Here is a 24,298-nt window from a genome sequence, read left to right as displayed (position 1 = left end):
CTAAACCACAAAGTTGTTATGATATTCTCATGTTGTGATGCCGTACAGCAATCTACGTTCTTACCACGCAATATTACTGTCATATTACCTGTTATATTGTTACGGCTGTAACTGGCCAGTATACCGGTCTTGTGTGTTTTTCAAGTATGCAGGGTATTTTCACTGCATTGCGAAGCAGAGAAAGTTACTTTCATTGTACCTTCAAGCACACACGTAACTGTGGCGGCCTAGGTTGAATCCTCACTTAGTCAAGAAAATATTCATTATTTATTTTGTTTCCATCTTTCTCGAATTTTAGGCCATGAACTAGATGAACACGTTTCGTTCACAACCAACAACACCGACGCTGGCACTGGCATTTATGCGAAAAAAAGCTTTTAAAGCTATCGCGTTAAAATGCTTTATTTTAGGACATACAAAATCGGTTCGTGAGAACTTGAAGAAGCCACAGCTCACAAAACTCTCATGACAATCGAAGTCCAAGAAAGAGTCTAACGTTTTGTGTAAACTGTGGCAATTTTTGCGAAGGTGCCAAATGCAGAAATTCAAACTGGGCTACACTTTTTAGCAAAGCGAAGAGTGCCTAAATATCTTTCAACTTCTAAAACAGTAGAAGTGAAAATGGTTCAATTCTTCATTACAACGCGAACTCAAAAAAATGCACTTTTTCATCAAAAAATGAGCCATATTTTGCAGCCGTTCGATTCAAATGATTCAAACTGAGTCATAGAGATCCGTTTGATCAGCCCCGTGTCAACAATCATAACCAAAACAACCAACACGGCCACACCTATGATGTTTCAATTCGGACCTAGCTACTTTTCTATCTTTATTTTGTTGCACCCCTAATTGTTTTCGGTGGAATTTGCATTTACTGGAATATCTGATCTCGCAGGCTAAACTCGATTACAAAAACTAAGTGGATTAAAATTCTACTTCCTTCTTTTTCTTGTGTTTATTTCAGTTTCACACAATACAATCATGCCTGTTTGCTCCAGGACCATATATTTGAAATACAAGATATTGAAGATGAGTATATTGGGCATTGGTTGAAGAAAAAAAAATGATTCACAATGACACGGATTCACACAAGCGAAAAAGAGCTAAATCCCGTCTCGAAAGCCTTCAATAGATGCCGAAAACAAGTAAATGGTAGTGACATTTTTCGTTGGTGCGCCTTTTGCCTGTAAAGTACACTAGCTTTTCAAGAGCTAAGCAACAAAAGATGGCACCGACAGAACCACAATGATGGTGTTAAATCTGACGTGAAAAATTCACCGATTACAATAATGCCTGATTCGAATTGTGACCTCACCTGTTCAAATATTTTAAGGCAATAGCGTTACAAAGCTCGTTTCACAGAAATTTCGGTGTCTACATCGGCGTCGTCGGTTGTGAGCAAAATTCATCATGCTATGCATGACCGAGAAACCAAGGACGATGCAAATAAAATGATAAATGATAAAAAAATTGTGATGGGAAGCGAACTAAATTTTGGGGGGTCCGAATGGCGATGGAACTTGGTCGTTTGCGTGCCAAGCGGATGTTCTATCACATGGTTACGCCTCTGCTTGTTAAAACAGTCAAAAGAACTTGTTCTGCTGGGAAATGCAGTGAAAGTAGCTTTCGTGCTTCACAAACACACATGTCACAAGACGACATGAAACATTGCAGTGATACTGCGTGGTTACATGTACAGTGCCAACGGGCGTCATGATATGTGTATGTCACAATGGAATAGCTCCGTGGTTGAAAGCCGGTACCCCACTACAAAAGGAACACACGCTAGTTCGCCTATTCCCTTAAGGCCACGAAGTGGGTGCATAGCAAATTCGAACAGGTTTCTTGCTCTAAAGCTTTGAAGTACGTACCACGAACACGATGTCGCTATCACGCTGAACTCGTAAAGACGAAGCTTTCGAGTCTCCTATATTTTTTTTTTCTGTGATAAATTGACGTACGATGGCCTCGCTAACCGGGACACTGCATGGGGATGGCAAAGGTAGGTGCGTTTCACAACAGCTGCTGCAGACAGGCCTACTTTAATACAGTGTTTCATTTTTGTGCAATATCGGAAGACACCCTCGCTGTATATACCTTCATTATGACGACATCGTCAAGCACATGAGGGTACGCACTGTTAGGTGGTGTAGAGTTTTTGCACATGCTCCGTAAAGATGGCATTTACAGTTACTTCAGGTGATGTTGGCACTACTGTGGCCCTAAAACCCCTTGATCTTGGGATGTAACGACACTCTTTTCCACGCGCGTGTTTCCTTCTCAATTCTTCTCGTTTCCTTCTTAATTCTTCTCGATTCTCCTCCTGCGGCCCGCCCGCTCCCGCGGGCTCGCCGCGGAATTTCCATGGAGGTGGTTTATTTGCGGCAGCGTGCGCGCCACAGTAGTGCTGACATTTCTTCTAAAAAGAAATAATAAGACTAAGAACACTGAGACAACCATTTTTAAAAGATTACCTTCTTTGAAAGGTTGTATAGGTGGGGCATGGTAATTAAATGAAAGTTTTGACGGGCAGTTCTATGATGTGGGTGTTTTTTGCCCCATAATAACATGCTCTGCGCTTGCATCTGATATAGTTCCGATTTTTGCATGTCCGTCTGTGTTAGAATTTTTTTTCGCCCTTGTGCGCTCGTATACAGCACAGGTACTTACAGCGTCACATATTGCAATGACTTCGTGGATGGTGGATCGTTTTGTAATGTGTTTATCTACTCGTCACGAAAAGAGCTTTGAGCAGTGGTCTCCAAACTGAAAAAAACCTTTGAGCGGTGTCAATACATAAGAACGTGATTAATTAAAACTGTGTTTTGATGTTGTTGTCAGAGAAACTAGCGATCGGGTTACCTGAAAGAGGAGAAACTCTGCACGAGGAAGGTCATCATAATCTGCCCGTCGATAGCGACCGAAAATCCTATCTGGACTGACTGATTCTGGACAGAAGGCCACTTGTCACATTGAATAAAAGATAATATAGTTTTCAATATTTCAAATGCATCATTCAGCGATGCTATAATACGGGCAATAATAAAGGTGCCTTACATCGCAAAGAGCGCTGTTCTTCTTTGGAAGTTTTTTTGGCCAATGTTGTGCAGTCACTGCTTTTTGCGCAAGCCATCGCTTTTACCTTGGGGTAACATAAAAAATGCGTGACCATTTTCACTGTCGTTGTTGCAGTCATAGGCACAACAGCACTGCAGAGCACCCGCACAAAGCACAAAAAACAAAGCACGCGCTACGTTTGTTACGCGGAGCGTCGGCGAAAAATGGCGCGAACGCAAAAGAAAAGGACAAGCAAAGGATCCGTGAAGGATTAGGAGATATTTATGTGCATGAATCCCGGAAGTCATTCGGAAAGATAGGTAGAAACATTCGATCTAACTTCAGACCACAGTGGACACTTTGGAAACTCAACTCATCAATCCTGAGCGACCAGGAGTCTACTGCGCGCGTCCGCGTAGCACTGGGGAACAGTTTGTTGGCTGGTATACCTCTGTTCACCCCTTGAAAATTTTCAAACAAGACATTCGGCCAATTGCTATATAAATTGGATCTGTGAGAGGATTTCACAGAAAATTAGATCAAAAGATAGTGGATCAAAATCTTCAAACCTGTATTAATTTCAGCGTGAGACGCCTGGTCGTTATACAAACGAAACTGTTAATGCCAAGAATGCACTCCAAAGGTATGACGCTTTACGTTACAAAAGTGCGCGTATTTCATCCAGCAATATTCGTATGTTTCTTACAAAGGAGCCACGTCAAGCCTTACTCGATGAATATCGCAATGCTGAAATTAAATTTATACCTCATGTTTACTCAAGAGGTATATTGGTCCATAATTTCATTGAAGTTATGTCAGAATATGAATATTATTACAAAGAATTGTTCTGCGCTTCTTCTGAAAACGGAAATGAATATCTCGTGACGCAGTTTTTGTCAATCGTGAATCCTCTAACTGACGAGGAGAGTGAATATATTAGTAGGACAATCACTATACAAGACATAGAACTTGCCATTGAACAGTTACCATTGTCAAAAACGCCAGGCCCCGATGGAATGTCCGGCGAGTTTTGCAAAGCGTTGGAATCATCACTATGTCCTGTACTGCGCGACATTTTCATGCTGAGTTTTAATCTGGAGACGCTTTCTCCATCTTTTACTAAAGCAACACTGTTCTAACCCTGAAGTACTCAATTAGAGAAAAACTTCACGTTAATGGCCACAGAAACATTACATTGTGAAACATTCACAACAAATTTTTTTCAAAGGTGCTTTCAAACAAACTTCAGTTTGCATTGTCGATACTTATCAGTGCCCTCCAGAACTGTGGTGTAGAAGGTCGCTCAATACACCCTAACATACATATGGCTCGCACAGTATTGAAACATGGTTCACACTCATATGAACAACTGGCAATACTATTATTACCCTTAGCGAAGGTCTCAATCATGTTCGCCATTCTTTCCTGTTTTCTCTTCGCGAACATGCCAGCGTTGGCTCTACTATACCTTAAGGTGTAAAACTATGCTACAATGAATGTTTGACCCACTTCATTGTAATGGCTATCTTTCAAAGCCCGTGTTCTTCAACTTATTTGTTAAACAAGGCTTTCGGTGGTCGCCAATGCTTTTTGCTCTTGGAGCCTCTGTGCTTAAGTGTAATTGGATCTAGTAACGTGGGTGGTTTCAGTGCTTATGGGAATGAGCTAAAAATATTAGAGTATGCGAAAGACATAGCACTGTTTTGTACATATCTTTTTAGTGTAAAAATTAAGGTGTCAACAGTCGGAGAATTCGAATAAAAATTAGGGGCGTATATGAACTTTGCTAAAAGCTTAGAGCTGTGGTTTGGCCTAAGGACGTATGAACCAGACCATTTTCAAGGTAAAGAATGTCTTGTATTTTACCAAAATACCTAGGCGTTCTATTAGATGCATATTGATCAGGTGCACATCATTGGAAAAACGTATACCCATACTAAAGCATTATACCCAGACGTTTATGCCTCACAACCTCTCTATCTTTAGCAGAGCTAAAGCATTCAACCTCTTTCTGGTTAGGAAAATATTCGACGTGCTGCAAATAATTGATTGATTGATATGTGGGGTTTAACGTTCCGAAACCCATGAGAGACGCTGTGTTGGAGGGGTCCGGAAGTTTCGACCACCTGGGGTTCTTTAACGTGCACCCAAATCTGAGCACACGGGCCTATAATATTTCCACCTCTATCGGAAATGCAGCTGCCGCAACTGGGATTCGATCCCGTGACCTGCGGGTCAGCAGCCGAGTACCTTAGCCACTGGACATACGCGGCGGGGCTGCAAATAATCGGTTCTTGGATGGTTCACGTACATAAATTTTACCATATATTTGCTACTTTTATTTTTCCATCGACTTGTGAACCCATGAGGTGAGGCAATGTTTCTATCCTCTTCGAAGACGTGGTCTTTGGTTGGTACAGCCCTTTAAAAGACAACTTGTGTAGAATTTTTCCTATTTTTGTGACTGTGCTCATACACTGTTTCGACCATTCTTGCAAATGAATTTCGTGGATGTTTTATCGACTTTAGTGGTATCTACTAATTCTAACTCATCTCTACATCTACAAAGGTTCATGTGTGAAGTATACGATTCAGTGCGTTTTTTTTATCACCAGATTTCCCTATGAATACTTGTTATCTAGCTCTTGAAAAGACCTATATTATGCTGTATTGGATGTGGTATTTCCGGCCCCAGTTTACCACTCACTATATATTAGATTGTGTGGTCATGATGGGCTATTACCTGTAACCAAAATGTCTATTTCACCAATAACCAAGACATTTTTTTTACAAAGTGCTTTCAAGAACAATACCTGTAAAAGCCTAGGTAAATACTAAAGGCATCTTTGCATCGGCAATTAACTGCCACCTATGTGAAGTTCTATAAATCTTAGAACATTGCTTTATTAGTTGTGAGGACGCCATCCTCTTTTGGGACGTCCTACAGAGGGCTTTTAAAGAACGATTGGATTTAAATTCTCATAGTATTCATTATCATGTACCACCTTATGCATTGATATGCCAGTTGACGTGCTCTCGTTAATGGGCACGCATAGTTTATGGAAAAATCACTGGTCGGACAGGCATGCGGAACCAATCGTGCCTTCGTGATGCCACTTTGTACAGGTGACTGTGCAGCTACAAATCTTTTGTATACAACTGCAGTTTTAGCCAGACTAGTATACAGAGTTTTTTTTTTCTCATGAAATTCATGAAGTGTGCTGCTCGATTACCTCTTTATAGAGATAGTGTTGTATGAATTTGCCTTTTCATGTTGATTGTACATTTGACGAAGTGGCGTTGCGTATGTTGTACGCTATGTATATACGTAAACAGCATTTGTATTAAATACCATGTAAGAGAAAAAAAAGCACCCACGTGGCTCAGCGGCGGAATATTGTGGCTGGACGCACTGGACCAGGGTTGGAATCTCACTATGTCCGTGGTGCTTTTTAATGCAAAGTATTTCTTAGCGAATTTGGCAACTTTTAGCGTATCTATCTATCTATCTATCTATCTATCTATCTATCTATCTATCTATCTATCTATCTATCTATCTATCTATCTATCTATCTATCTATCTATCTATCTATCTATCTATCTATCTATCTATCGATCGATCGATCTATCTATCTATCTATCTATCTATCTATCTATCTATCTATCTATCTATCTATCTATCTATCTATCTATCTATCTATCTATCTATCTGGCCACCTACGACTTTTACCTCTCCTAGCCGTTCCGATAATAGTATTGATATCAAAATTGGTATGGCATACCATGACTACAGGACGAGCATAAGAGCCGAGTCATAACATTAAAATAATCACATGTATGTCATGAATGTCAAGATTTGCATCTCAAGGTCTTGCTGCGTTGGCGGTGGTTTCGTACACATGACATGTTGCAAATCTCGTATGGCATGACATGACTGCATAGCAAACACAAGTGACAGACCCGAACATAAAAATCATGACATGCGTGTCATGTAACAACATGACTACATGCCACACTCATACCACACTCAGTTTTGCTATCTTTGCATATATTGAATTTGGTATTACGGGACATACCTGGATGACGAAGGCATTTTACTGGTGCAAACATGATAATCATGAGTTGCGTGTCATTTAACAACATGAATACATTCCATGCTCATGATGCGCTCGTGGCCGCTTCGCTAGCTTCTCATGAACTAAATTCGGTATTGCGGGACATGAATGGATGACGAAGGTATGTGACTGGTGCCAACATCATGATCATGAGATGCGTGTCATGTAAAAACATGCCTGCGTCCTACACTCATAATGTGCTCGCGGCCGTTTTGCTACCTTCACATATGCTGAAATTTGGTATTACGTCACGTTAATGGATGAAGAAGGCATTTGATTGATGCAAACACGATAATCATGAGATGCGTGTCATGTAAGAACATTACTACACGCCACACACGAAATGGCAATACACTTCGACGCGAGCCGGCGTGCGTGCGCGCCGGTGTTCGTTTTATTGCGTCCCACTGACGTAGCCACGTCACACTGACGTAGCCGCGCGACACGCTGCGTTGCTTTGACGCATGTGCGTTTAAACGCACACGGTGTCCCTCCGCCACGAAGAGAGGCAGACGCGGTGCTGTCTATCTAAGTAACGTTGTCGGCGCGAAATGCAGCATGTTGCCATTCGTGCCGGTGGCCACCGAGGGGCACCGACGGACGCCGGTCACGCCTGGCGTCACACTATAGAGTACTCGCATTTTGCTAGCGTGCCGTCGCTGCGCCAAGCCTGTGCATGCGTCAACGTTGCGTCGGAGTATATTGGGCCTTTCATGACGCGCTCGCAGCCGTTGCGCTAGCTCCACATGTACCAAATTCGGTATCACGGGAAGTGAATAGACGACGAAGGTAAATGACACGTCCAAACCTGATAATCATAATATGCGTTTCCTGAAAAACATGACTACATGCTACGCTCATAGCGTTCTCGCGGCCGTTTCACTTGTTCCACATATACCAAATTTGGTGTCATGTGACGTGAATGAACGATGAATGTAAATGACACGTCCAAATATAATAATCAGGATCTGCATTTCATGTAAAACATGAATACATGCTACGCTCATTGCACGCTCGCGGCCGTTTGGCTAGCTCCATGTATATCAAAGTTGGTATCAAGTGACGTTAATAAATGACGAAATTAAATGAAACGTCCAAACATGATAATCATGACATGGAAGTCTTGTACGGCATAATTCGTCTCCGCCTCGTAACGTTGTGCTGATTCTAAAGTGACATATCAACGTTCCTCATTCGTGCTTCGTATATCATCGATTCCCACAGTACGTGGGATCTGACATTTTTTTTTATTTGAGATTTTTCGTTATTTTGTGGAATAGTGGTTACGGACACCAGTGGCGGCGGCAGCGGACAACCACGATGCCTCGCGTGATTCGTGTTGAGATCTCATAAGAGTTTTCACTGAAAAAAAAATCCGGATTGCCTTCAGGCTTCGCACCACTGTTATAGAGCTGCATAAATTTTCTCTCTTTCTCCTAGTATTCCATTGGTTTCATTTTTTTCTCTAGTTCCTTTCTGCTGTCTTTAATTCTTTCTCTTACTTTTTTATCTTCTCTGGGAACAAATGATTTTCCCTGCGAACGTTTTTATCAGTGGGCATAGGAGGGGCTTGACCAATATCTGTGGAATTTCTCCGCTACTTAACTGAAGGGTGACGATCCCCTAGACCAACACCCAGCTTGAAACCATTTAACGTGGAAGATAAAAAAGACAGTAGAAACAATTTTCGCTATTTTAATTCTTCTTCAGAACCACCACAGAACCACCAAATCAAGTTTAATGATGTTTCGTTAAAAACTAAAGGAGTTATAGGAGGTCAGCAATTTTGTTGATCTGCCAGTTAACGGTAATAGGGCGGGGTTCGAAAGAAATATCACAGCATATCCACGGAGTTAATGATGATGAGTGGGGCGAAACGTCCTTCCATGCTTGCGCCTGTCCATGCTTCCGTCTGTCCGTGCTTCCCTTTCTTCGTGCTTATTTCCGTCCGTGCGTTCATCTGTCCATGCGTCCGTGTTTCCGTGAATTCGTCTATCCGTGCTTCTGTTCATCTGCCTGTCTATGCGTCCATGCTTCCATGCTTCCATTATTCTATTCTTCCGTTCGTCCAATTGTTCTTACTTCCATCCGTCCGGCTGTCTGTCCATCCGTGCTTCCATTCATCCACTCGTGCTTGCTTCCATCCATACGTCCGTCTGTGTGTCTGTCTATGTGTCTGTCTGTTTATGTGTCTGTGTGTCTGTCTGTGTGTCCCTCTGTCTGTTCGTCCGTCCATCTGTCCGTTGGTCTGTCTGTCTGTCCATCCGTCCGTCCATCTGTCACTCACTCTAGCCCATTGTCCGTGCCTACTTTTCATAGAAGATGTCTTCATTCATTCGTGCAAAGAAGAAGATCAGTGAGTTGTACGAAAATACACTCGCGTAGTTCCACTTTGAAACATACCATATTCCAGGCACAGAGTTTTTATGGAGAAAAACTACTCGGCATTCATGGCTCCGACTGCACACGCAATAGCTTGTCTGCTTTTATTTGCGATGAAAATGTCACAGCATCTAACAATTACAACGCTAATTGCGCGCGACCCGAAGCGTGTAGAAGCCATGCTATTCTTTAACGCACGCGGTGTTCCGAAACCCTTGCCTGGCAGCTCAACAATACTGTAGAACGCGGTAACGGGCTGCTTCCTCAGCGTCTCAACTAAACAACGCCATGACATTCCTACCACCGGGTCGTCGTACCTTTTTCTACGTATCTGAAAAATCTCGATTTACATACCTTGTTGGAGCTCTTGGAACGTGAGGTGGAAATCCGTCGTCACGGAGAACGCCAGCGAACCGCACGTGCTACATTCTTGTCAACAAAGCATCAACTGGCGCTTTCTGTTATCTTGTTTACAAACTACAATCAAGAGCACATGTCCTTTTGCCGCTAAATTTAGCAAGACAACCTCACATTAGGCGTGCATTTTGAACAGGAGTGGTTTTTTCTTGGGTCTACAATTTTATTGATTTGTCGGTTAAAGGGTTAAACAGCTCCGCTATTGAAACGGAGACGTCAGCTAAATATTGTTTGTATATTCGTGTGAAAGTGCATATGGCAAGGTGAGACCATATTTCATTCGTCATGTGCGCGCCTAAATGCCCATAGTTCATGCACCACAGAAATTCTGCAAGCACCAGGACGCACTACTGGTCCCCGATAAAAGAAGAAGCTTTCTTCGGGCAAAAACCGTGTGTCGTACAGAAATTGGGAAAATGCTGCAACGCCCTGGTTCACCAGAGTGGTGAAGAGCACTCGTGGTCAGCAAACTTACCAATAAGCATCTCTGGGCAGACGTGACCAGTAACTAAATGTTACCGTATAAAATACCGCAGGTGGGAACACAATGCGGCGCACGCTTCAGTTTTGCTGCTGAACGGTCTCTACAGAGTGCATTGGTCATGATTTTTTTCTTGTAAAAATATACAGAAACATAAATGCACTGCATTTCTCAAAGTAAATTCTTGGTAGTAGCGATTGAACGATTTGTTCAGAGCGTTCAGCAGCCTACCTATGAGCTCCTGAGATGCCACCTGTGTATTCAGGCGTTCTAAACTACACACGCACGTGTCGTGTGAAAATGACCATAAGTAACAGCTTTTGAGGGTTAGGCAAGTGAATTCCAAAGAGCATTCGCTTCAGGGTCTCCCACAGAAGTCCGACGGAAAGACTGTGTACTACAGAGTCACGTACGAAAATAACTAGTTTTGCGCGTGCATTACCTTTGTGGTTGCTCAAGCTACAGTGAAATTTAAAAAAACGTTTGTGTGAATGCGAAATATCTCTGTGAATGCATCGAGAGAATCTGTCGCAAGGTCAGGACTATCTCGGGCAACGAATCAATATAAAAATAAGAATAAATTAAGAAACACCTAAAAAATATTTGATAACTGCTGCTTTTCGCCAGTCACACTGTCGTGCTCAGTACTGTTCTGATCCCACCCTCACCCCGTCTCAAATTGAAACCCTCACCCCGCGTCACATAGAGAAGAAGGGTATGAGCACTGCCAGGCTTCGACGTGCGTTTGCTCGTGCGACTTGAGAGAAATAGTGACGAAGGCTGTATCAGGACGAACGTGCGATTACACTGCGATGCGTTGAGACTCCTATATAAGGTGCATGCGATTCCACAGTAGGCTTGCACTTCTGACCACTCCAGCGAGTGAGCAAACCAACCGGTCACCATGTACTCTAAGGTGCCCGCTTTTAGATCAAGTTTCAACTTAGTGCATTTATTCTATCTGTAGCTGCACAGCCGGTTGGAAAGCTCGTCACCGGCGAAGAAGGCTTCAGCTTGCATTAATGATGCTGTTTGTGTCACTCGTTTCAGGTGCTCCTGTGCTGCCTTGTCGCGTACGCAGCTGCCCAGCAGGATAACCTTGATGGCGTAAGTACCGTTAAGTCGTTGGTAGAGAGCCCTCTTGAAGCCAGGCGCCTGCGGCTAGCGCAGACCCTGCTCAAAGTTTGGATGTGGCAGTTAATACGTGTGCATCTGGTGATTACGGCCTGAATGCAGCGGTCGGGGCTGTGGGGTCAGGCAAATGCGCCATGCTACCTCCAACCACTTTTTCAGGGAAGGGGGCGAAGATGCCAGCACATTATTCTCACTTAGTGTGATTGTTCTTGCGTTTAGTTGAGTAGGCCTTTTAGTTGTCCACCAGCTATGTTGCGACCTTTGACCTTTTTTAAACACCGTAAGAATTTTTTAATTAGTATGTAAGAAAAGTTAGCCCTAAAACCTTGTGGCCATTTTTAATTTCTTGCTTTTATTGTGAGAGGTTTTGTTGTAATAAGCTATGCCGAGTTCCTTCAAAATATATTTAAAAACAGCGTTGAGAAAATTGAAAGTAAACGACCCTGTAATTATTTTTTCCGTTGGGCACAGCTTGTCCTTCCTATTATCAATACCAAAAATTTATTTAGGACCTGCAGAATCCGCGACACTGCACACGTATTTGATATTTTAATTTCTTGCGAGAATAAGTACAGAGCTGGCTAGAGTCACTTCTTAGCACTACTTTGTAATGATGCGTGGAATATTGCATCTCACACTGCAGAAGTATGTTTGAAGCTAAATAGGCAAATAAAATTATCCATAGCCAAAGCAATGTATGAAGACGCTTAAGCAAATATTATTTGGTGTGCCTAAATGTGGCAAAACCTGGAGGGTTTTTAATTCTTGTTTACGTTCTGCAAAATATATGCAAATGTTCTTGGTACCGCCTTCAAATAAAGCTCTTGTCCAGCTTACGAATAAGTTTCAGTGTGTACGTCAGTGTAACATGGCCGATAAATTGTATTTAAAGCCAAAGTGATTGTAATACTAAACCGACTATGTTGACTAAATATACGTCTGATCCTTTTTTTGTTCTAGTGCGCTCTCAGGGATGACATTTGCGAAAAAATTGCGAACACGCGGATAATTCTCTCGCATCGACGAAAACATGTGGCTTTATTTAAAAAAAAAAAATCACGGGACGCAGAAAGTCTCTTTTCTTCTTAGTCATTTTTACCTTTTTTTTCTCTCAAAACTACGTGGTGCTCGCTTCTTCGTGAAATATTTATTTTTACCAACACACGAATAGTCGTTGCGTCGTAGGAGAGTCAACGAATTTTGATTGCACGTGTAATGCGTCATTTAAAGAAATAGTTATATCACACCATATACCCCATATGCAAAATATACGGTTAACAAAAAAACCATTTCTTTCAATTGTCTTTTTTCCGCGATATGCAAAAACAAAAACTAACAAGCGGATGAAGTTCGTTTAAAAGATGAGAGAATAAGTTAATATTGGGTACCTCAAAACTTGATGGACCCAATTTTACCGCTAATCTTTTTATAGGGACGTTCTTATTTACCTTCACTACTAATATACCGCGTCCTCCGAAGTACAGCGTATGTACATCGTACCAATAAAGTGTGGTAATGTGTTTCATGCTGGCTCACAGCTCTGCAAATTGAACGCAGGAAAGAGTTGGGTATAGGTCACCCGAGAGGAAAGGAAAAAAATGGGCTAACGATTTGAAGCAAATCACTTTCTCTCTTTTTTTATAATGTTAAGAGTGAGTAAAAGAAAAAATAATTAGACAGGCAGATGACACTGCGTGCCTTGTCTGTCTAGCACAGTTTCTTGCATTTTGATGCAAACTTGCCGTAAAGAAAAAAAAAAACGCGCCACTGCACGTAGGCCAGCGTGCCATTGGGGCAGACCACTTCATTGGTGATGTTCTACGCTGGTCGAATAAACGAATTGCGCATAAAGTGAACTCGATTTCAGCACGACAAGTTTTCTTAACCGTGGAGAAAGATAAGTGCTTGATCACTTGACAAATGCGAATTTAGCACTTCGGCTTTTCATGAAAAAAAAAAAAAAACGGCTAGTCGCGTTGAAGCCTGAAGACGGGAGCCCGATGTTTACGATGCTACCTCATAGAGTAATTACACCAAGTGCCCTCATAATATTTGCATTTAGCCAGAAAATATTTCTTAGAATTGCCCTCTAAAGAAGCTGTCCTATGTAATGCTTAAATGGTGCGCATTACAAAACCGGGCGAAGCGTTACGAAGCTTTACAACAAGGTCTGCTGAGGCTCAAAAGAAAAAAAAAGAATACAGGTGATATATATTTCTTTAGTGGGAAAGTAATGCGATTTTTTCATGTTTGTTCTATTTATTACCAGCAGCTTCAATTGCGTAATGCGAAAAGCTGATAGTTTTCTTGTGTGTTAGTTTGTATTGATGGTAGTCAATGAGCGTTATTTTCAAACAACAGATTTTGCGCGTGCTTGGAAAACACTTCCTTCGAAGAATCTCTGGCTCAAAGCAGCTATTGCTTCTTGAAAAAAAAAAAAAGGAACGCTGTAGCTTTAAGAGTTTTTATTACAGACAGCAGAAAATGTACGCGCTTGTATACTGTTAAAATAAACAAAAAAAGATCATTAATTTTGATTGTACTCTGCAACAGCATGATCGGTCTCTTTTTTTTCCTTCTTTCACAGCCACCACAGCCATACAGCTTCAGCTACGACAACACCGACGAGTTCGGCACCCGAATCTCTCAGCAAGAGACTGGCGACGAGAAGAACAACAAGGTCGGTTCCTACAGCTACACCGACCCGAACGGAGTGACCCGTACCGTAAAGTACACCGCCGACGCCGACGGTTTCCATGTTGTGATTGAGACCAACGAGCCGGGCACCAAGACCTCCAACCCCGCCGACGCGCAGTACAACGCCAACCCCATCGAGGTCCCACAGTCAGCTGAAATTCTGACCGCCAAGCCCATTGAGGTCAAGGTCGCCGCCGCGAAGCCAGTTGTTGTGCAGGCCGCCCCAGCTGTCCACGCCGTACATGCTGCCCCCTTCTCTGTCCACGCCGCTCCGGTCTCCTACGCAACTGCCCACCACGTGACCCCAGTCGCCATTTCTGCCCAACCACTGACCATCGCCCACGCTCCACTCACCTACACACTTTCCAAAAGCGCTTAAGTTATTTTCATTAATGTAGAGCAGCAAGATACAGGATGCCACGATGAAAAGCTGCGAATTCCTGAAGCAAACGTCAAGATATTGGAGTCGAAGGGAAAGACAGATATTTGTGAAATGAAGGCTTCGGTTATATTTTTTCTCTTTCTGAACGAGATAAAATAAAAAATTCTCACATCAGTGTGATAGTACTTTTAATTTGACGTATCCTAAACTACTACCATTTCGCACAAATAAAAGGCTGTGATATTCTCTTAAAATTGTGGATTACCTTTTCTATTCCAGCGAGCTACGGTGCTGACTTATTTTTGTTATTTATTACATTCCTCTGACTCTTAGATCCAAGCAGAACGACAGTTTCAAGAGGACATGGCTAGTACGATAAGTTACATAACAAATTGTTTGCGGTGGGTCTATCATACTATCATAGTAAACACAAAAAAAAGGGAACAGGCATGCCTTTCGCTTTCCCTGCGCGTAAAAAGTTTACTACTCTGAGGTGTCCCAATACCATGTTTGGCCTATACACGCTTACAATTTGTGTAAGGCAAACGTCATTATTATATCTTAGAATTGCCACTGCAGTACGTGAGCTGGTGTGACTGCCTTCGTCTCAAGCACACTCATGCGGGCCAGCAGTCAATGTTCCTCAATATACGACTGTTCCATAGGGCAGGTAGAGCCAATCTCGTTCTTTGACAACGAAAATCGTAAGCGAATTGCATCGAGAGTCTTATGACATCGCAATGTGATGCCATCGCGCAAGAATTTTTGGCGTAATGATTTTGTGATCATGATGATGTCATATGGAGACATTGTCATGTGATGATTTTTCGCATCGCTCGTCCCCGACGTGGCGAGATGGTCGCTTACGACGATTAAGTTTCCCATTTGATGAGGCATTTGAGACTTTGGCCCTAAAGGTGTGCAGTTGCGTAAGTACTTCGCAAAATTATGAGTTAGGGTGCAATGGCTACTTTGCAACAGTATCTGCAGTAGGCGCACCTCAGAAAAGAGGTAGAGAGAGCGTGGAACTATAATAAAACAAACTGTGAAAGGCGATCTTCGAGCGTTTATGGCTAGGGCCTCATGTCGAAGGCCCCACTGGCTTTAGCTGCCTGTCCTGATTGATCCAGGAGTGTGAGGTATACTCCGGGGTGTGAAGTAGCGATATATCCCTCAAACTGCTCCGTATCCCTTGTTACAGGTTTGCTGGAAAAAATGGCTAAGCTACTTGATTTACTGTTCTTCGCCTCAATACATCTTGGACAGTTGGCGTACAGACCCTCCACGAATAAAGTGCATTCTCACACGCACAAATGCCCCTTTCTTCAACGGCGAGTATCCATCGTACAATTCAAGGACACACTACTATTGGAACACAAGTAGAATGGCTTGGAAACTTTTGAAGAACACTATACGTTTTAGGTATTCAGGAAGCATTGAAGCATGGTACGCCGATGAGAAGACGATGGGAACGGGGCCTGGAAAGCTATCTTGTTCGAATCTGAAGCGCCAAAATTAATCTTCTTTCACTGTTCTTCTCTGCTCAGCGACAGATTCGCACGACTAATTTCAACTGAACCTGTTAAAAAAAATATTTATACTGAATCTGCTCCGAAAGTTTCTGTGTAATAGATACAGTGATTTGGACGGGGCAATTGGAGTCGGCGGTATACTTAAACTCTTAAATGTTAGTGCACCATTATCTTGATGATTCCGCGTGTATAGTACGTAAGCTTGGGCAGGCGCACCTACGTATAAGTAGCCCATAGCCATGAAACCCGCCAAGTGCTAGTAGAAATTAACTTTATTCAGGGAAAAAAAGGGGGGGGGGGGGAATAAGTGCAGGCAGTTGTGAGCGAGCCCTCAGTCCAGGGCTCCACTGGCACGAGTGGCTCGTCGGAACTAGCCCAGCAAAGCTATTTGGCTCTGCTTGGCCGCCTCCGCAATCCATGCCTCTCAATGCTTGTGCAACATGTGCGCATGTTTAGTAATGTGTAGACTTTCGACGTATGTAGTCTTTTTGGTGCACTCTATTGTTATGTGGCTGAGTGTCGGTGCACCTGATCAACATGTACTTGTTTCTCTATATTGCGAAAGATAAATTCTACTCTAGTGGTTCAAACATGCAAATATATTGGTTTGTATGAGTCTCCAGTTTCTGCTCTGTTGGCCATCCAAATCTTTATGTGGAAAGACATACTCTCTTTGTTGCTATGTTTGTTGGAGAAGGATTCCTTGCTCACTAGAAATGGTTTCAACGTTTGTGTTTGTCGTCGCTCGATTGGTGAAGCCCCGAGCTATATGGTCTGCTATGACACCCCCCACAAGAATTTTGTGAGCAGGACACCATATAATGTGTATGTGTCCTGTTGTAGGCCTATTTAAGATTTTGCACATTAGGTAATCTACCTCGGAGAAAAATTCGGCAAGCCATCTGTGAATCAGAGACCACCACCACTCATTCTCCCCTGTTTTTGCGTTAAATATGGCTATGAATATAGCCCCCCCATCACCCACTCACGTGACAAGTGTTTCTACCGCCATTGTGGTGCGATTTTATGCTATGTTCAAGTGATTTAAGCAAAGAGTCTGCTCTTGCCTTCTTCCTTCCTGCGTGATACTTCGGATGCGTATTTCTACGGAAAGGAACTGCAGTTAAATGTGTGCGTTTTTCCGCATCTATTAGAGCCGTTTCCACGTCACAAAATAGTGGGTGCAATATGAATTATATCTTTTCCATAATCATTCATTTGTGATAACTTGAGTTCAGCTTTTTCTTTCTAAATAAGAGCACCGTATTCGCATACTTCTCAAAGGTATATCATATGCCAATTTTTTTTAACCTTTTGGTTTTGGCATTTTCCAAAATCCCCAATGCTGCTTTGAAGGCTTTCATTGTGATATTCTTGATTTGTTTTCTCTCCTGGTTTGTCATTGTCTGGTCATCATAGGACTTTAAAGTTTTTGAAAATGAACTTGAAGGTAACGATAAAGCACCCATCTAGCAAGCCAAGAATATGTATGTCGGACAGGACGCATGCGAATTAATTCATGGCAAATATGCAGGGAAGGAAAAACTGGAGTTACATTCACCCGTAACATTTCGAAGCGGCATATGCTGCAGCCCATCTTCCAAAAAAGAATACCGCTCCAGGACGATTGATGATTGATTGATTTGTGGGGTTTAACGTCCCAAAACCACCATTTGATTATGAGAGACGCCGTAGTGGAGGGCTTTGGAAATTTTGACCACCAGGGGTTCTTTAACGTGCACCCAAATCTGAGTACACGGGCCTACAACATTTCCGCCTCCATCGGAAATGCAGCCGCCGCAGCCGGGAATCGAACCCGCGACCTGCGGGTCAGCAGCCGAGTACCATAGCCACTAGACCACCGCGGCGGGGCGGCGCTCCAGGACGAGACAAAAGAACAAATGTCACGCATTGAATGTTTTGTGATGCGGCCTTACTACAAACGTGTTTTTTTATGAAAAAATATGAGCAAATGTATACACAGCCTTGTAGTAGAGTGCAAGGACTGTAAGAAAATCGTAATACCGACCAGATAAGCAAAGATATATTAGGAACCTCCAACCAATCTTTCTTATCTGTTGCTTGGGTAAGGTTTTTGAAAAAAAAACAAAATTTAACTAGATTAACAGACTATGCAGAGAAGAAGGGTCTGCTACCAGTGAATATGTCCGGTTTTGGGCCGCTTGTATTGACCCAGAATGTTTTCCTCAAGATGAAAATGACGCACTAAACTCCAACAGATCTAGCAACGACTTCGTTCTGGCGTTAGATATCAGGAAAGCATCCGTTACAATATCTCACAAGGGGATAATGAAATGCCTCGAATCAATCAACTGCAGCCACTGAATATACAGTAACGTCAAGTCATTTATAACAGACAAGAAAGCTACCATATCTCTGGGCTTGGTTACATCTGAAACTTGGGGGGGTGCTGACATCCCCCTGTAATGTTGTCTGCGCCGCGTGGCGCACGTGTCTCGCCCCAAGGCTTTGTTTCGGTGGTGACCACCGCCGGGCGATAGATGGCATTGTGTTCGCTTTGAGTACCACTGTTGGTAGAGTGGTAGCGCCGGTGGTGGCCCCTGGCGGAAGGCAGGCCTTGGTGGTGGGCGAGAGTTGAGCGAGCCTCTTCTGCGCGTGGCGGCTGCCGCGAACGCTGGTCTGTAGCGTGTGTCCCCGGTGCTCGGCACCGCGGGCTTCGCGCCGGGGACCCACGTGGAAAGTCAGGCGTTGGCGATGCCGCCTTGGGCATGTGTTAGTGTGTTGGGTGTGTTAATGTGTGTTTATCATGTTATTGTTTGTTTGCTGTGTCACTGCGTTATGTTGTTTGTATGGTAGCGTGTTAATTGAAATTTGTGTATCATTCGGCGGACAATATCGTCGTCTAAATTAGTTAATTAATGTATGTATGTTTTGTGCTTTGTACCAACCGCGTCTGCTGTGTCCGTTCACTCCAAGAGCGTGGCGTGGCGAGGCGCTGGTTCACCTCGCCGAGACCCCACAAACTTTTGACTATCCAAATATAGGCACCCCGCAGCGAGTCATGCTATCCTATGCTGTAATTATCGGACTGAGAAAGCTAGCACGTGAGACGTAAAATGCAAAATGTATAGGAGCAGCTCTTTATGCAGATGACGTAACCTTATGAACGAAGGGTGGGTCGTACGCGGACAAATCAAACGCCCAACAGGAGTCCTTAAATAAGAAAAATACAAGCTTTTTTTACCGCAGCAGGAATGCAATGCTTGCCGGAAGAGACTGATATGGTTAGAATTAGGGCGCGATATGCAAATAAAAATGACTTAATGCCGTAGGTGTACTACTGGACGGGAAAGCAATCAGGGAGGCGGAAGTAATATGCGTTCTAGGAATGTTGATACATGAGAAATTTGAGAACGACCCACACACTGAAAAGGCTGCGAGGAACCATGGTGATTGTGGCCAGGATGGCCAGGCGGATAGAAAACAACAAAGAGGGGCTAGAAGAGAAATAAGCCATTGCACTTGTTCATGCATTTGTTACTAGCCAACTACCAACCATAAATGCCTGCGCGTTTATTAACTTAATGCTGAACGTACACATTATTCCTGCCACCAGCTGCCCAACGCGTGAACAAAGAGTAAGCCACCAGACACTATGACATCTTGCGTTCCTTCTGCTTCAATGAAAATAAATGTTGATCTTCTCACACAATATGTGGTGCCTTGTAATAGTTTTTAATTAATAAAAAACAAGCACTGCAGAAGACGTTCCCAGTGCCTCCGAGCAGGGAAATTTGGAATGCCAAAGAGTACCATGTGCTCTATTTTAAAAAAAGCTTGCAATATGTATAGAGCCAAATGTGTAAGCGCGACAATAAATGTAAGGGGAGCAACTCCTAGCCCATGTTACAGGTGCTTAGAAAGTTCTGCACAGTCTATCACGACCAGATTTAAAGTCCTTATGGACTCCTACAGAGAGGAGGTCTGCCAGAACAGAATTTCACGTTACAGTTTGATGACCGTGTTCTAGCTTACGTATTTATGTCGGATGTTGCAGCATTTAACTGACGATTTATAAGTGCTGTCTGTACACTGATCTGTCTGATTGCTCATGCTTGAAGCACGCTTAAACTTCATCATAGGTGTCATGTCTCTTAAGAGGCTCGATACCTAATATTTCAATATGTGGTAGTTGATCTTTTTGCAAATCATTAAAATACTAGTTTATGTGCTCGTGATGAGCAGATGTGTAAGAAGCCACAGTGCAAAGAACAGTGCCTACAAAATATTCTCGCCCACTATTCTGGGGCCTTGAGAAAGAAATACGCCCCGCTGAAAAATGTTCCTTTCTTCTCTTCAGCTCCATCCTAATGTGTATTTCGCGCCTATGTAAACCATCGAATAAGTACGTGACGGAGTTCACTAGTAAAGACGTTATAGCTGAATATCCAGTTTCTTCGTGTATGCTCATGCGTCGGCGGACTGGTTGCTCGAGAGTTAAACTCCAGGAATTGTGGTAAAGCATTGTAACTTGGCGCCGCCCATTTGGAAGAGCCAGAGGAACCGAGCAGTGCGCGATGTCCCACCGAGAGTGTAAGATTGAAATTAACAGCACTTTAACGGACATTCTTGTTCCGACCATTACGCCAATACCGACTCTAATATACGCATGTATCTCGCGACGTACGCAAGTATCTCATCTGCGATGCTACTCGTGCCTGCTGCGGAACGATTGGCCACACTGAATAGCAATTCACAGGGCACTGAAACTGGTGCAGCGCGAGCGTTCCCTCTCTCTGGCGGCACCGGAATCTGCACTATTACCATACTGATCGCGTAACCACCGCGTTTCACGCAGAAAAGCCGAGATAGTGACATATCTGGGAAATTTATCTAAAAAAATAAGCAAGTTTCCGGACGTACTTTATAATACGAATACACACGAACAGAGGATCGAAGTGCATGCGCGCTGCCAATTCGCTGCCGCTGTAGGACGCCTACCACGTCCTCTCCACCCTGAATCGCGACGCTGTCTTCTCTGGCTTTTTTTTTTCTTTTGCTGGACACTTGTCAGGCGACAAGATTGCATGCCACATAGAAAAAAAAAAGTCAAACTCTTTCCGGCAATTTCGGTGGAGGTCACACGATCGAGTGCATAATAAAGAAAAATGAATACATGACAAAGAAAAACCATAACGCCCCACTCGTTCTACGATTCAGCAGGACGTTTCGCAAAGCTCGCTATAAAAACGTGCACGGGTTAAAACGAAACGCCAAACACCCTTCCGCCACGCAGCGCGGAAACGTGAAGACCTTCGCACTGTGGCCTCAAGTGATTTTCGAGCGGACCACCTCAAGGCACACCGTTTCGCCATGATCACGAAGGTGCGCCGAACATCATATGGATTTTGCCTTAATTAGTGCGTGCGTGTGATGTAGCGTAAGCGTGTCGGAACAGAAGAAACCAGTGGGGTCACCAACCTGACTCATTTATCGTCGTTCGTGTGCTTCATTTTTTCAGGTGATTTTCTGTTGCCTGCTGGCTTATACAGCCGGCCAAGCCCTTACTGGAGAACTTGTGAGTGTATAAACTGATCGTCTGATTGCATGATGTGGTGATTGTAAAAAAAAGACAAATACATTCGTTCTCTATTGTTTTTTTATAGAAAGCCCGGGTCAATTGCACAAACTACAAAATTAGCTTGTAATGAAGATATAGTGAAAAACATTATTACGCCCAGTATAGATTCTACGGTGCTAGAAAGGTCCATGCTGTCTTCAACAGCGCACGCCCCGAGAAAGAAAGCCGTATGTACTTCATAGCTAGCACCTGAAATGTGCCAAATGTTAACAGGCAATAAAAAAAAGCAATTATGATTGACAAGTACGGAAGAGTCACACCTAGCTACGTTCGTCAAAGGGTGGCTCTGCAACAGAGGCTGCATAGTTTGTGCTTGACAAATTAAAATATTATATTGTAACACCTTCCTGCTGCATATTAGCACTTTCTGCGTATTATAACGCAAATTCAGGACTCCTCCAGTTTGCATGCTTCTTCATCACTACTTTCTCTCTAAATATAGTGCGCTTGTCAGCACTACAGCCCCAAGAAAAGGTCTGAAGAAACGCAGGTGCGATAGACAGAACACTTGGTCATTCAAATATGCTAGGTTAATTTAAATTTTCAAATTAGGCATTGTTGTTTTCTGTTTCTCTCTTCCCTCTTTTCACTCCGAATCCTCTACGCAGCCGGCATCACCCTACAGTTTCAACCACGACACTACGGACGAGTTTGGCACCCGCATCAGCCACGAAGAGACCGGTGACGAAAACAACAACAAGGTCGGTTCCTACAGTTACACCGATCCGAATGGGATCACCCGCACGGTGCGCTACGTGGCTGACGCCAACGGTTTTCGGGCCATCGTCGAGACCAACGAGCCGGGCACCAAGACCTCTAACCCAGCCGATGCCCCATTTGTGTCCAGCGCTGTAGAGCCACCTCCGGCACCACCGGCACCCAAGCCCGCCACCGTGACCGTTCGTCCAGCTCCCACACCCATCACCGTTCACTCAACACCAGTTTTCCATGCCCGTCCAGTCGTGCACGCGCCTCCAGTGGTACACGCTCTCCGTGCCACACCAGTTACCCTGCACGCCGCACCGGTTGCCTTGCACGCAGCCCCAGTCGCCTTGCACGCAGCACCAGTCACCTTGCACGCCGCGCCCATTACTATTGCCACTGCACATCACGAAGCACCGGCACGCCACATCATCGCCCACGCTCCCCTGACGTACACCCTGGGCCGCGCCAAGAGCTAAGCGGGCCTCCCCCCTAGTCCAGAATCTCCCACCTTGATATCCGTTTATGGGAGTCACGTGGTCAAGCGAAGCCTCTCCTGGTTTCACCACCCGTTTGTGATGCGAAGACAAGAAAGAAAAAATCTTGGCTGTGCTTTCTGATTGTTGTTTCTTGCCTGTTACTGCTTACTCCTCAGTTCACATCGCTGTCGGAGTGCACATATTGGAAGCCATTCTTGGACACTTTAACCTAATTCTGCCCATTTACGCTAGTTCCTATTAAATATTACATGTAAAGCTGCTCTTTGATTCACGTGTGTAACGCCGTACGTACGTGCGTTCGTACGAACGCACCGCAACGTGTTCCCCTCATCGCAGGTGTTGGAGCAGTGCCAAATAAGTCACGCCACCGCTGAGCGCTGATGCCCCACTCTCATCGCACGCTTTTCTCGAAGGTGCACACTGACGTCACTCTCTCTCTCTACCTCAGTAAGCTCGCCTCAGCGCCCGCAGATGCCGGCAGCTCCATTGCGTTTCAAACAAACGTTTACTCGAATAAATTCTACACCGAGTTTCGCTTCAAACGTTTCTTCCAGCACCCGCGTCAACGACCATTCCAACCGGATCAGCGCTGTGTGCACCACTGCTGCTTCGCATCTCATCAGGGTTACCTTCGGGGAAATGGTTCGTAATTTTTTCAGAGGGAGTTATGAAACAAACACTATGAACAATCGATGCACACAGTGGCGCTCACGAAGTGTTTATTTAAAATCGCGCAGCACGCCATACCGTGGCCCCAAATTACATATAAAAGTGGGCGGGGCTAGTTGCTTTAGCGAGCGTGCATAGATTATTGAAAAAGAAAAATTTTTGGCGGCATTTTTATGTAAGTATTCACAAGTATCTTTTGTGTAACAGTCGCTTAAACATGGCTCATATCACACATGCCATTATGTTGCCTCAAGGCCTACTAGAATGCAGCGGGCGTGCTTCACAGCTTTTTTTTTTTGCCTGAAGGACCACTAACAAGTTGTAAAGTGTTGTTGGAAATAAAGTTTGGTTAATTAATTGATTGATGATTATGTAGAAACTAAATTTTTGTGCGCTGATCGCAACAAAGTACCTGATGTTTGTTTGGTAGCCAATTCACACATTTTTATTCCTGTGCTATTCTCTTATAAATAAGCTGTTTATGAACGTCTTCTATATTTGTAGAATGTAGATCGATATGTCTTGTTTTCCGCACGCCTGAAGGTACCCCCGACTTCTGAGTATATTCTTGTCATTGAAGTAGCTTTGTCGGACTTTTCAGAGTTGC

General features: G+C 43.7%; 2 protein-coding genes across 2 annotated transcripts; both read left to right on the top strand.

Moving 5' to 3' along the window:
- The first annotated feature begins 11,230 nt into the window (after positions 1-11,230).
- On the top strand, positions 11,231-14,840 carry LOC119185087 (cuticle protein 16.8). Its single transcript, XM_037434212.2, has 3 exons — positions 11,231-11,368; positions 11,503-11,559; positions 14,174-14,840. Exons 1-3 carry the CDS (start codon positions 11,357-11,359, stop codon positions 14,660-14,662), a joined length of 558 nt encoding a protein of 185 aa, XP_037290109.2. The 5' UTR covers positions 11,231-11,356; the 3' UTR covers positions 14,663-14,840.
- Positions 14,841-21,458: 6,618 nt separating this feature from the next.
- LOC119185090 (cuticle protein 16.8) lies at positions 21,459-23,142 on the top strand. The gene is made up of 3 exons (XM_037434216.2): positions 21,459-21,564; positions 21,701-21,757; positions 22,429-23,142. Exons 1-3 carry the CDS (start codon positions 21,553-21,555, stop codon positions 22,999-23,001), a joined length of 642 nt encoding a protein of 213 aa, XP_037290113.2. The 5' UTR covers positions 21,459-21,552; the 3' UTR covers positions 23,002-23,142.
- The last annotated feature ends 1,156 nt before the right edge of the window (positions 23,143-24,298 follow it).

This window comes from Rhipicephalus microplus, chromosome 1 (assembly GCF_043290135.1).
Source record: "Rhipicephalus microplus isolate Deutch F79 chromosome 1, USDA_Rmic, whole genome shotgun sequence".
NCBI classification, from domain to species: Eukaryota; Metazoa; Arthropoda; class Arachnida; order Ixodida; family Ixodidae; genus Rhipicephalus; species Rhipicephalus microplus.
This window is presented reverse-complemented; position numbering and strand designations above follow the sequence as displayed.

Excerpts from the sequence above, each read along its gene's own strand:
- LOC119185090 (XM_037434216.2), top strand. Across the intron at positions 21,758-22,428 it reads AAGCCCTTACTGGAGAACTT|CCGGCATCACCCTACAGTTT; the intron begins GTGAGTGTATAA and ends TCCTCTACGCAG.
- LOC119185087 (XM_037434212.2), top strand. Across the intron at positions 11,560-14,173 it reads AGCAGGATAACCTTGATGGC|CCACCACAGCCATACAGCTT; the intron begins GTAAGTACCGTT and ends CTTCTTTCACAG.